Genomic DNA, 13,416 nt, shown 5'->3' on the forward strand with positions numbered 1-13,416 from the left:
AGGTTTAAACTAAATTCAAAGATTTCGAGTTGCCTCTATGGGGGCTACGGATCTGGTCTGATTGCACTGTTATGAAGCAAGCTCCCTAACTAGTCGCTTCATTTCGTCCTATTGCTAAAGTATCCCTAGCCTGCGAGAGCAGACGCCTTTTCCGGTTGGTGAAACAAAAGCGGTGGAAAAGGCCTGAATTATTTTAAGGCTTTCTTTTCTCAACTGCATACGTTGCGTACATAACAAACTGCAATGGTAATTCACTTACTAATCCTTTTATCCGGAATTCAAATGTATGAATTTCATATCTTTCACTTTCATTGCTCAAGTATATAAGTGTAGTGACTACAATCTTCCTTGGGAGTCATTTAAAAACTACTTGCTGTTATTTTAAATTTTCCTTTCTCAAAATTTCTTCCAAGCTAAGTTGCTTATTGCTTTCTGTTTGACCTTCTCTGCGCACCCTTTCCCATATTCATTGCAGTCCATTTCACCCATCTTCATTCTTTTAAAATTGACCGCCCGGCCGGGGCACTTATTCCACTTTGGGAGCCCAGGGGAAGGGTGAGCACCTATTTCGTTTGGACAAATACTCGAAAGTGCAAAAGCATCTAGTGAACAATACAACTGAAACTAAAACAGTAACAGTAGTAAAAGTACGATTTTTGTGTGGTAACTGCCGTCCATAACCTACGAAACAGCTGTAATTGGGGAGGGGGGAGCGGGAAAAGCTCCCCCTCCCCCTCCAAAATCACGTCTGCTAAGCAGGCTAGGTCGGGTAGCACTAATCTGCGTAACTGCAGACCGCGGAACCTGTGGAACCTAGCGAAATAACTAGTTTTTTTTGCAACTTACATTCCAGGTATAAGGTTACAGCTGATTTCATTGCTGTGTATAGACCCGGATTTTTTTTACATGATTCGACCAAGAGAAAATGAGATTTTCTCCTGATACGACAGTATGATTCGACAGTCATGATACGACCGAGAGGTTTTCAAGGTCATCGATGAACTCGCAAATCATGAAGGTTCTGCACGAAGACTTGAGGTGGCGGGTGATTTATCACCAATAATTTGTACGGGAGCTCGATAAAGGAAACAGCCGATGTTCTTTTTACGAGTACCGCATTTGTTTTAAAAATCTGTAGATGTGGCGAGGTGAACCGAAAGAGAAGAAAAGGACGGCAAAGAATCTTGTCTTCTATGCTCGTGTTTGTTTTGTTTATGTTTGGTTTCTTGAACAATATCTTGAACAATATATGCTAGCATAAAAGTTTCTTTGCCTGGTATTGGAACAGATAGAGAAAATAAAGTTTTAGCCGGAGGCGATGATAAGGAGCAAGCCGGAACTCTATATAGATGAATATGTACCTAGACCGGTTTCATGCCGTTACAGGGACCGGGCTTAGCATTGCAACAATGTGTCGATCGATTCTGCGCCTTGGTTTTATGTACAAAAAGGCACGTCTAACTCATTATTTTTCCTTTGTTTGAAGTCGAACAAAGTTTGCAGTTACACCAGAGTATACAAAAATTATTTCCCTCAAAATTCCATCTCTTCTAGTATATGCTGGTACATGAAATGGCTGGTTGCCAAACGTTCCAAGCTTATTGTTTTGCTTTTCTGAACTTCAGCTGAGGGTGATTGCCAAACAGAGAAATGAACTCTTGAGGGCAACATACTGTCGTTTTATAGCTGATTATACCACGACAAATGTTATTGCAGTTATTGCCGTCCTTTACTTCTCTTTCGGTTCACCTCGCCACGTTGCCGATACAATCTACGGATTTTTGAAACAAATGCGGTACTCGTAAAAAGAACATTGGATGTTTCCTTTATCAAGCTCCCGTACAAATATTGGTGATAAATCACCCGCCACCTCAAGTCTTCGTGCAGAACCTTCATATTTTTGCGAGTTCATCGATGAGCTTGGTAACCTCTCGGTCGAATCATGACCGCCGAATCATACTGTCGGATTAGGAGAAAATCTCATTTTCTCTTGGTCGAATAATGTAAAAAAAAAATCCGGGTCTATACACAGCAATGAAATCAGTTGTAACCTTACACCTGGTATGTAAGTTGCAAAAAAAAAAAAAAACTAGCTATTTCTCTTGGTTCCGCGGGTTCCGCAGGTTCCGCAGGTTGCGCGGTTCCGCGGTCTGCAGTTCCACAGATTAGTGCTACCCGGCTAGGTCGTCAATAGCTCAATGTCACTACCTCTTGAAAATCCACGCATGAGAGACGCGGCATCTATTCAGATCGAGACCACACAGATTCCTTATTTGCATATGCGGAAACGAAAATAGATCGTGGGAAAAATGCACAGCTAGTGACTGCAGCTTCGCCACAATTTACAACGTATACTGAAAGTTTAACAAGATCTTTCTACTGATTTAGCGACCACCATTCCTTCAGCAGCATTTTGAGTAACCAGCATCTACGAGAAGGTTAGTTAAAGTAGGTAGCTTATTGTGCGTGATCTTTATGTTCCCTGTTGCAACGCCTTTGGATGCAAATTATTATTCTTATACGTCGAAAATCTGAAATCCAACCACAGGAAGACAGGCAATATATAATCACAGTAACTCAACTCACCCATCACACACTGACAGGCCGTAATACACTTTCCTTTGGGAGGTCCCTTTCAAGTTCGCTTAGAAGTCAGCCGACTCTCATTATTTTGTGAAGTGAATTGTACGGGGGCACGCAGCGAGAACATTTATGCAAAACACTTAAAATGTTGGTTCCTGTGTTCCCCTGTCATTTTATGGCCTTTCTAAAGGCGTATCTGTGCAAGTTATTAGACGTTGATCTGTTCTAATTCTTTAGCTGAAAGTTAAATGAAGAAAATCTCAGTTTTTCTGCACAATTTAATCCGAATTTCTCAGGCCAAGGCAGATATTTCACCGAAACGAACCATTGGGTTCGCAGTGTATTACTCGACTCGTCTGGAGTACCATGTATCAATTAAACCATGGCAAAACGTTGTAACACTATTGTAAATTATTGTAAATACTATTTGTTGTTTTCAGCAATGTAAGAACGTCTATGTTCAGGTGATATTTAGCCAACATTATTTGATGGATGAATGTTGGCGTAATGTTAAAACACACTTAGCCTGGGGCCCAACATTCCACACAAATGTTGCACAACAACGTCGGAACATTTTGCCGCGGCTTTAGTAGCTTAGTTCTAACAGTTAAACTTTCTAAATAGCCTTTATAGTTTATGATTTGCATTAATATTTAAAAGTTGAGTTATTATCTAGTGGCTCCATAAGCCGTAGACTAGTGAATATGGATTAGGTCAGGCTCGTCTGGTGCAATCGATCGAAAAGAGTTCGGCCTATTTAGTGTACCACCAAGAAACCAGGCGTTCCATGTGACAATTTTGCATAAAGCGTTTTACGAACAGTAACTGCTTAATATCTTAAAAAGTATTATGAAGTAAACTTGTGGTTCACGTGCACGCGATGGCAAACAGAATTCGGTGAAACTTTCGTATCATCAATGATTATGCTATTCAATGTAACCTTTCGAGCGTAACTTGAAACCTGTCACCTCATCGCCCACGTTTACTGCTGCATACTATACGGTTTGGTTGACCGTTCACTTCTGCTTGGTCAGTCTATGACGTCAATAGCATTCCGCTCGGTCGCTACAAGGAAGACAAGAATATTTCATAAGAACCTATCCTCTACAAACCTCAATCCCTCAAGCATTGTCATGGGCTGTACATTTTTTCCATTTGCCCGTTTTCTTTACCTTTTTATATGGCCTTTTATAAATCCTTGTTTGGCATCGCTTCAATGTTCCAACCAGATAAAGAAGTGCTACCTAACAGAAAAAAAGCAACCAAACATTTTTCTTTTCTCTCATAGTAAGTTTCAGAACTAAACGTTCATGGCGACAGCAAGTTCCTCTGCACCATCCATTTCTACGGGAGCCCTTACTACACCAGAGTACAGAAACTGGCTTGCCCTCGGTCATGGCTTGACAACAGTACTCTGCCAAGGTCTTCGTCCATTCATTAACCGCGAGACGAGGACTTTCTATAACAACGTTACTGCAGCAATTGCAGCTGTGCCCGGAGCTGCACCTTGCACCTGCGTCTACGTTCCAAGGAGAAGACCAAACCAATACCACGACATGCGCACCTGTTCATGGGCTAAAATACTTCAGGCTCATCACCATGCAAACAAACCAAACTGGAGGCAAAGTGATTCCACAAAATGGGTTGATCCAATTCTGGGTCCCTGGGAGATAGCTAAGCTTTTCCTCCCTGATTTAGGAGGACATGCCGTTATACACAGTGCAGATGACATGGACATCACTGGTATCTTGAACTTAATGTACTGGTGTGACCATTTTACCATTCCTCAGGCCTTGATCAAGGACGTTCGTGAAACTCGAAACAACAGATGGGTACACGTAGCAAAACTTGAATTAACCAATGCTGATAAGACGAATGCTTTTCAAGTCATCGAGAACTTGCTGCAGGATCCCCAACTGACTGCTGATCCAGACGCCCAAAGGGCTCTAGGAGAAATCGTCAATCTGAAAAGCGTTACAGACTTGCACAGTATGGAAGCACAAGTTTTGGCCGATTTTAAAGATGTCATGAATAAATTGGCGCAGGAAGCTGAAAGAAACAGAAAACAATTAAATGAATTGGAACAGGTTGTGGAGGACCTGGGACAAAGGAACAACAAGGCCTCACCCTTAGACTTACTGTGGCATCTACTTTGTCTACCTGGATATCTCGGTAGGAAGTGTAGGATTTTCAGGAGAGGACTTTGGATGTACTTACTTTTTTGGATCTTGTGTGATGTCTCGAATGATGACACATTCTTAAGAGACGGTATGTAAAACGTATGATATGGTGACTAAACAGCAACTAAAATCCAGAGATGTGGCTTGATGCTATTTCTTAAAGTGCCCCTGGGACGAAACTGATTTCATTTTCCATCTTTTTGCATTTTCGTGTAGAATATGACCTTCTTACTCATGCTACCAAATTTTAATCCTTTACGGCGATTGGAAGTATTTTTTTTTAGCCTTTTATTCGTGATTTCACGGCCGCCATTACTTGGCCTTATTCCGGAAGTTAACAAGGCCAAGTAATGGCGGCCGTGAAATCTCGAATAAAAGGCTAAAAAAAAATACTTCCAATCGCCGTAAAGGATTGAAATTTGGTAACATGAGTAAGAAGGTCATATTCTACACGAAAAAGCAAAAAGATGGAAAATGAAATTTTCGTCCCAGGGGCACTTTAATTGTTTTATACTGTTTTCCTTTTCTCTTTAGGATGTGCTGTCAAAATCCACCATGATCTTTGGAAGCTTAAGTCCTTTGACTTTAGCGAGTTTATTGTGTCATCCAGGTCAGACTTTACAGGACGAACCTGGTTGTACCAGGAAATGGACGAAGCCCTGGAGCAAACAAAGACACGCGGTGTTTTGCTTATTGGAAACCCTGGTTCGGGCAAAACAGCTTTTGTTTGTCAATTGCTTTGTTCCAGAACATCAAGCCCAATAATTCGTGATAGGATCCTCGGGTATCATTTCTGTATGCACTCGGACAAGGGGACACAAAGTGCAGCCAAATTTGTCCAAAATCTTGCAAATATGGCTGCTTCGAGAATTGAGGATTACCGTGATATTCTTTCGAGAGATTCGTTTGTGCAAAGAGTACTACAACAAAGCTGCACACAGGATCCAGAATGGTGTTTCCAAGAAGGAATAATTACACCCCTAAACAAATTAAAGCGCAAGCCCAAACAGCCCTTGTATGTTATCATTGATGCCTTGGACGAGTGCGCCACCGACAAAGGAGAAATCCTAAGCATGCTCAAGTCAAAGGTCCACCGGCTTCCAATGTGGCTGAAACTGATTATTACTTCACGTTATACGAGCACAATCACTACAAGCTTTAAGGGAATGCCAAGCCTTGAGCTGAGGTCCAACGACGAGAGAAATCTAGAGGATATTGAAAACTACGTTTCAAATAAGATATATCCATTACAAGGTTCCATTATATCTAGGATAAAGGCACATTTTTTGATCAGGGACAACGATACACCAACTCAGAGAATCGTTTCAACCCTTGTCAAGAAATCGCAAGGAAATTTCTTATTTGTGAGGGTTGTGCTAAACGTTTTACTTACATCAGCGAACGGCTACAACTGGACAGAAAACGTCCCCAAAACACTCAACAACATATTCCAGCTATATTTTGAACGAAAATTTAGCACAAGAGAATCTTTCCAATCTTTACGTGAAATTTTTGAGGTACTAGTTGCATCATATACACCGCTATCTGCCGAGGTAATTCATTCTGTCGTTAAGCTGGACAACCCATCAGCCCTCGACTTCGAGTATGATTTCATGCCAAAACTGGATCAAGTTTCGTTATTCCTGAGGTATGGATTGGAAAATGGGCATGTACGAATTTATCACGCTTCTTTATCTGAATGGCTGACCAGTGAAACCAATAAGGGAAGATTATTTTACATTAACAAACAAAAGGGTCACAAACGTCTGGCAAAATATTTTCTTAAAATTATCAAGAGTGTAGAAAAAAACTTGACAGCGGAAGAAGCATTTCATTTAGCATGCCACATCGTGGAGGGAGGCTTAGATGAACATCAGATACGTGAATTTTTTTCACTTCCATCAAGACTGGTCAACTGTTCTGATGAACTCAACACCACCGCCTTACACATGAGTGCACAAGCAGCTACTGAAAAAGTGACAAAGCTATTAGTCAAGCATTTCTATGACATCGATTGTTTAGATAATAACCAACGAACGCCTGCCTTTATGGCAGCAAGTACCGGACGCTTGAAAAATCTAATTTATCTTTTCGAGAGAGGGGCAAATCTAAAGCACATTGTCACATGTACGGACGTTATGTTTTCAAGAAATCCGTTGACTAAATATCTCGTTAACGAGTGTAGAAGACGGACTTGCCAATACTCACTGTTACACATCGCTGCTCAGGAGGGTAACGTTGACGTTGTTCGATTTCTTATCAAAACTCACATGAAAGTTCTCGGAAAGACTGGGTGCAATAGCACTGCTGTCCACTTAGCAGCTAGCAATGGACATCTTGAGGTCCTTGAAGCTCTTAGGAAAGCTGGTGGAGTTTTGGATGGTGTATCATTACATGATGCTGCTGCAGGAGGCCACAAGGGTGTCGTGGACTATCTGCTAAATGAAGGTGTTAAAGATGATTGTATAACCGACATTGCCCTTGATTCCATGAAGGCAAATACAGAAAATACGAATTGGAATGACACCAGGGTACACATGGGTGACAGTTATCATCTAAAAATGGGCGAGACAGCACTTCATGCTGCAGTCAAGGGTGGACATTTATCTGTTATCAAACTTCTCTTAAATCAACGGGAGAGTGCCATCAAGTGTCTCAATGCTGCCGGTAGAAGTCCTTTACATGAGGCAGTTTATTTAAACAGTTTCGAAGTCCTAGAAGTGATGCTTGCCACAGGCATTGATACTTCAGTACAATGCAACACCAGTGTCCTAAGTTCACCGTATTCGAATGCGCAGCTTCTGCTACCGGAGCTACGGCACAATTATTGCGCATGCGGATTTACTCCGTTGCATATTGCAGCCATGCATGGTTATCATAGAGTTGCGGAACTACTTGTTGGAAAGAACGCAGACGTCAATGCAGGGGACTGCAGTGGTTCGACTCCACTCCATATAGCCTCGTGTCATGGGATGGAAGCTCTGGTGACCCTTCTTGTCAAAAACGGGGCAGAAATCAATCGAAAAAGCTACAACTCTTCAACACCTCTTCACAGTGCCGCCACGTGTTTTGCGACAAGCACTTTCTGCGCTTTGCTTGACTTGGGTAGCAACTTCTTTGCTAAAGACATCATTGACATGACACCATTACACTACTTTGTTAGGAACATAAAAATCGTTGGAAAGGAATACTTTGATGACTTGTATGCTGAGAAACCTATCAATTGGATCGAAGCTTTGAACAAGAAACAACCCTGGGAAAAAAACAGATTTCAATTTTCTTGGTTAAATAAATTGATAAGAATTTCCTACAGTTTGTCTAACAACATCATTGCAAAAAAATCTAAAATCAGGGACGGTAACATTCTGGAAACATACGCAAGTGCGTTTTACGTATTAGAAGAAAAAGCCAGCGCCTCGTTTAAGCTGACTGGGATTGATGGTTTACATGACAGTTATTTGGTAGCTACAGCTATACCATTTGTTTTTCTTTATGACATAATTCTTCACACGTTCATAAAAAAAGTTGATCAACCATTTCTTCCAAGAGCCTTAAAAAAAGCATTCATAAGAACAGGAGGGTTGTTTTATCCAGACGTGGGAAACTGCTCGCTGCTCACTCAATTGATAAGGGCTAATTTGGTTCGCACTTCGAATGTCTTATTGCAGGCAGGCTGGGATGTTAATTGTCGAGATCACTCAGGACTGAGCCCTGTTTTAGTCTATCTTTACCAGGGTGGGCCTCACATGTCCAAAGTACTGGCAAAGCATAGAGTTCAAATAGACATTTTTTGCGGAAAGCCCTTTGAAATATCTTTACTGCATATGATTTCTTATCACAAGTTACACTATTTACATTATCTTTCTGAATTTGTACGAGGAGAGAAAAATTGGTCAAAATACCTAGGATCGAAGGATTCCTTATTCGACTACTTTTTCGATAGCTATGAAGAGGTACGCGGAGAAAACGAGTCATCAACAGTCGTCGGAACAGGTGACGGCCCACTGGCCTTGGCAATTAAGTCGCATCCCCAAGGAGTCGAAGTTGTTAATGACTGCTTTGATGCGGATGGATATAACGCCTTTCACAGAGCAGCACAAGGAGCAAATGTAATTGCAATTGAAAGATTCCTCGACTGGGGAGCTAACCCAAATTTAAAAAATGCAGACGGTTTCTCCCCGCTTTGGCTTTCTGTGTTATATTCTGTGAAATATAGCCCATTTCCCAATCTTCAACGAGAAAATATGCTAACAGCTTTAGAAGTATATTTCGCATCGACTTCAGCAACTGTTATATTCAACCATATACTCCGAGATGGAACAGTAAACATAGGCTGTAATGAAAATCGTTCTGAGCTAACTTTGTATCACATCGCGGCCATTCGAGGGATGTGGCTATTTATCCATAATTTGCTTTTGAACAAGCAAGTAACAGGCCTTGACGTAAACTGTCCTAACAAACATGGTATAACTCCAATGTATTTGGCAAAACTCGCTGGTGGTGCGAATTGTGATTTGAAGAGTCCTTGGTGCAAAGTCGTGGAAGTCATAAAGAAATTCGGTGGCAAACTTCGTTATCCAACCATAGAAGCTGAATATTCCATTTTTTTCCATTTCTTTTTGGGAATGAGTCCTGGCCACATGTTTCTTGAGTTAGCGGAGCACGAAATATTTACTCTTCATGAAGAGCACGGGCGCTGTGAAAGCGAAAAACATGGTCTTTTAACGGCATCGTCCATACTTAACAAAGTCTACCATGACTGCATTGAAATAATAGAGCAGTGTGACGCTAACAAGGACAATGAAGGTTGTCTACCTGCGATTCACCAGGATTTGTCTCATTTTCATTCCATAATCGATGCTTTTCATCAACACCAACGCCTCAGATCAAAACATAGTATTATCAGAAATGGTTTAGTAAAGTTTCTGAACGACGGATATAATGACATACAACGGTCTTTGAAATGCAAACCAATAGACAGAACAAGCTATGAAAGCCTACAACAAACTACTAAAGGCACTTACAACGCAGAGAACCAGCAAAGGGAGCAAAGACGAACTACAGCTCCGGATAAAAGAGATCTGCGCACATCCTATCTAAATTTTAGAGAAAGCTTTGATAAGTTGCAGACATACTCGTTACACGCCAAAGATGTTACGTTTGCCAACGGAAGTCCTCCTAAATTCCTTTTGAAATTAGACAGTGCTTTGAACGATTACCGGTCCACCTTATTGTGTGACTGGCAAGCAGTTTCTTACAAGTATGTGATGCTAAAGTTCCAACGCTGGAACTTTAAACTTTTGATGCTGTATACCACTAAGACTAACTTGGGAGTGAGCATCTCGGATTTTGCCGCACTGCGTATGGGGAAAGCCCTACTTGAACCGTCTAAAGATTCACTGAAACTGGTTGCAAGGCTTGCTTCTGATACGTCTTACGGGTCGTTCGACAACTTTGATTACCTAACAATTTTGAAACTCAGGAAGCCACCTTTTTTCGAAAATACGTTCTACTCCTACCAGCTCTGAAATTTTGAGCAGACGCGTGAAATGGCATGTGACGGAAAGCTTTCTGATTCTTTAATGCATTGTGTCTGCTAAAGAAAACACAGCCACCGTTTGTGACTGGTCCCAAACATTTATCCAGCAACAGTAGTTCACTGATTTTACAGCTGTGTGTTTAGTGACCTGGCCTTTGAGTGGAAGCGAGGTTGGAGTTGACTTTCTTCTGATAGAAACTTTAATGCTATTGATATGTAAATGCAAAATAGTTAGAAAACGAGTGAGTAATTTTGCCCTCGGTGAAAGGAAAATTAGGAAAAAATTCCCCGTTTCGACCAATTGGCATTCAGTAATTTTGCCCTCTATGTTATACTAAAAATTTTCTCCATTTGCAAGGCCACTATTTCGACAATTCATTTTCACTGACGTAATGGCTTCGGCTTCCATACCACAGCCATCCTTCAATAACAGTTTTTTAGTTCTCCAGTGTAACTTAATGAGTCAAGATCTTCAATAAACACCATGTTCCTGCACGGATCTTTTGATAACTTGATGTAAAACAGATTTCAGCAGGTTGTAGGGCACCTCCCGTTCAGCTCCCCCAAGCTTCTTTTACAGAGGAAGGGACTAAGGAACTCAAACAAGTTCAGACTTTGTCAGAGCTTGCTAAAATAGTTTAATTGAAATAAGTATCCGTAAGGCCCTGGTCATATAAACGGGCATTTCAAGAAAGCTTTTAAAATCGAAGAGCATCCAAAGATTGTAGAACCATAGTTACCGTTTCTAGACGTTATTCTGACAGACGTGCATGTTTGTCAAGTTAGGATAACGACTAAGCATCTACTTGTGTCAGGAGAAAATCAGAATCTCTGCGATTGTTTTGACCGGATGCTACTGGGGGCTCCTATTCTCAAAACTCCCGAAGAGAATAACTATATCAAAAATCCCATATCTATCGATTAGTAGCAGTTTTTACTGCAAACTGGCAAATTTCTTAATCATTGCAAAGTTTTCAACGTTGTTAACAACTAGTAACGAAAATTAGTAAGAGATAAATACCGAGAACGGAGGTATTAATCCATATACATCCCGAGGGATGTATATGGATTAATACCGACGTTCGAGGTATTTAGGCCCGGTTCATACGTCGAACTTTACATGAGCCGAACCTAATCATTTGGTTCGGCGCATGTAAAGATCGACGTATGAATCAGTTAGGATCGACAGATTTGTATTTGGGTCGACCCGCCGTTCTATTCGACTGCGCCAGTCGAATAGAACGGCAAAAGTTCGACTTCGATTCAGACGTCGAACTTTTCATGTGCCGAACCAAATGCATACGTTACGTATAAATTATATAAATTATATCTATCCCAGAGGTCTGTGCATTCCATCGACTTGGCATGTGCGCAAAGAACTTCATTCTGAACAAGATAGCGGGAAAAGAGGAATGTGCTTGTTCTTCTTGTTTCGAAACAACCGAATATACTTGTCTGAGATGCAAAAGATTAAAAAAAAAAAAAAGAATCTATTCTTGAAGTGCACACGCACTTCAAACCGACAGAAACTTTCCAATACAGGCTCTATCAAAGGCGAAGCGTCAAGACTTGTCAGAACAAAATCTTCAAAAACAACATTTGAAGAAAACATTACTCTATTCAAACAGAGATTACGCAACAGAGGTTACCTCGATAACCTTATAAATAAAACTCTTTCAGAAGTAAACCTCCGCGAAAGAATGTCGGCACTACAAAACCAAAAAACCTGCAAAAACATTTTGAGCTTTGTTATGGAATATCGTCCTTCCGTGCCTAAACTAAAACAATTCAGATGAGTAAACACAGGAGCCATAATCAGGGATGGAGACTGTAAGCGTGGGGTCAACGCGTCCCCATGAGTTGTACCAAAAAAATCTATTTTTAGCCCCCCCCCCCCCCCCCGCCCCCTTCCTCACGTCATAAACCCGCGTGAATACACGCAAATTTGCGTGGGGCTACTACCTTATATGTGACACGGAAAGCAGCTGAGAAAAAATTCACTAAAGATAAAAAAATCCTTACCTGTCTGAGTGCATGTCCGTAGAGTGTAAGCTTTTTTCATTCATTCAACAGTAGCAACGCACGCAGCGCCACCGTTTTGGCGCCTTTTTGACTTTACTGTGAGAGTCAAGTGATCAGTAGGCCGCTTATTCCAACTTTTCCCGTCTTCTTTCAATTGTTACCTTTTCCTTTGTGAGAGTCTAATTCCTTAAATATGGGCACTGAGTAGATATTTCCTGGCAGACTTTTAAAATTTGGACGCCAGTTTGAACGGGTAGAAAAAAAATTTCAATTTCTCCACGCACGGTCTTGGCCGTTTACAGGCGTGCGCGCACGCACGTCTGGCGCAATTTTTTTTCTAAAAATAGATTTTTTGGTACAACACATGGGGACAAGCCCACAAGTCAAAATGGCATCTCGTTACGGTCTCCATCCCTGACTATGGCTCCTGATAAATGACACTTGATAGAAAATCAGCCTCTGCTAAGGGAGATCTACAAAGACCCTTCCTTACTTTCGTACAGAAAAGAGAGATCTCAACAAGACGTACTCGTAAGCTTTGAAGGTCATATTCTTCCTATCTCGACCAGTAGGAGCCGTGTTTGGCCTATCTTTATTATTTTACCAAACAAGTTCTTTTATGTCAGAATTCATCTTTCCCGCCATTTTAAATCTTCTTGAGTAAAAACAACAGCCGCTGACCGCGAAAATCTACTTTCTCACCTTAGCTTTAATTAAGTTCGACTTCAATTAGGTTCGACGTCTGAATCAACTGCCGAACTTAATTATTTGGGTCGACCTTAATAGGTATTAGGTTCGGCTCATGTAAAGTTCGACGTATGAACCGGGCCTTATCTGACTTATTTCATGAAATTATTCCTTTGTTCAAGGGGACAAACGCCGGCTAATTAGTACCGTCACACTTAGGTGAGAAACGGAGAACAATAGAAGCAACCTGATGTGTGCGTTTCTCGCAGTACTGCTAATGTAAATGAGGGATTTATCTGTATAAATCCCTCGTTTCAGTTAGTTTAATATTCATGAAGGATGTAAGTTAAATAATAACAAATAACAATAACAATAATAACAATAACAAAAGAAAATGTGTGATTC

The 13,416-nt window shown here is 41.0% G+C and overlaps 1 protein-coding gene across 2 annotated transcripts; it reads left to right on the plus strand.

Annotated features, from left to right (window-relative positions):
- Window positions 1-188: 188 nt before the first annotated feature.
- On the plus strand, window positions 189-10,812 carry LOC146476458 (uncharacterized). Of its 2 annotated transcripts, none has more exons than XM_085114330.1 (4): window positions 189-764; window positions 2,184-2,452; window positions 3,872-4,851; window positions 5,298-10,812. In XM_085114330.1, exons 3-4 carry the CDS (start codon window positions 3,894-3,896, stop codon window positions 10,289-10,291), a joined length of 5,952 nt encoding a protein of 1,983 aa, XP_084970456.1. In that variant the 5' UTR covers window positions 189-764; window positions 2,184-2,452; window positions 3,872-3,893; the 3' UTR covers window positions 10,292-10,812. The 2 variants fall into 2 exon arrangements, with proteins under 2 accessions (XP_084970456.1, XP_084970457.1); XM_085114331.1 differs by having other exon boundaries at window positions 2,184-2,448.
- The last annotated feature ends 2,604 nt before the right edge of the window (window positions 10,813-13,416 follow it).

This window comes from Pavona decussata, unplaced genomic scaffold (genome assembly GCF_977016875.1).
Source record: "Pavona decussata unplaced genomic scaffold, jaPavDecu1.1 SCAFFOLD_76, whole genome shotgun sequence".
Lineage (NCBI taxonomy): Eukaryota > Metazoa > Cnidaria > Anthozoa > Scleractinia > Agariciidae > Pavona > Pavona decussata.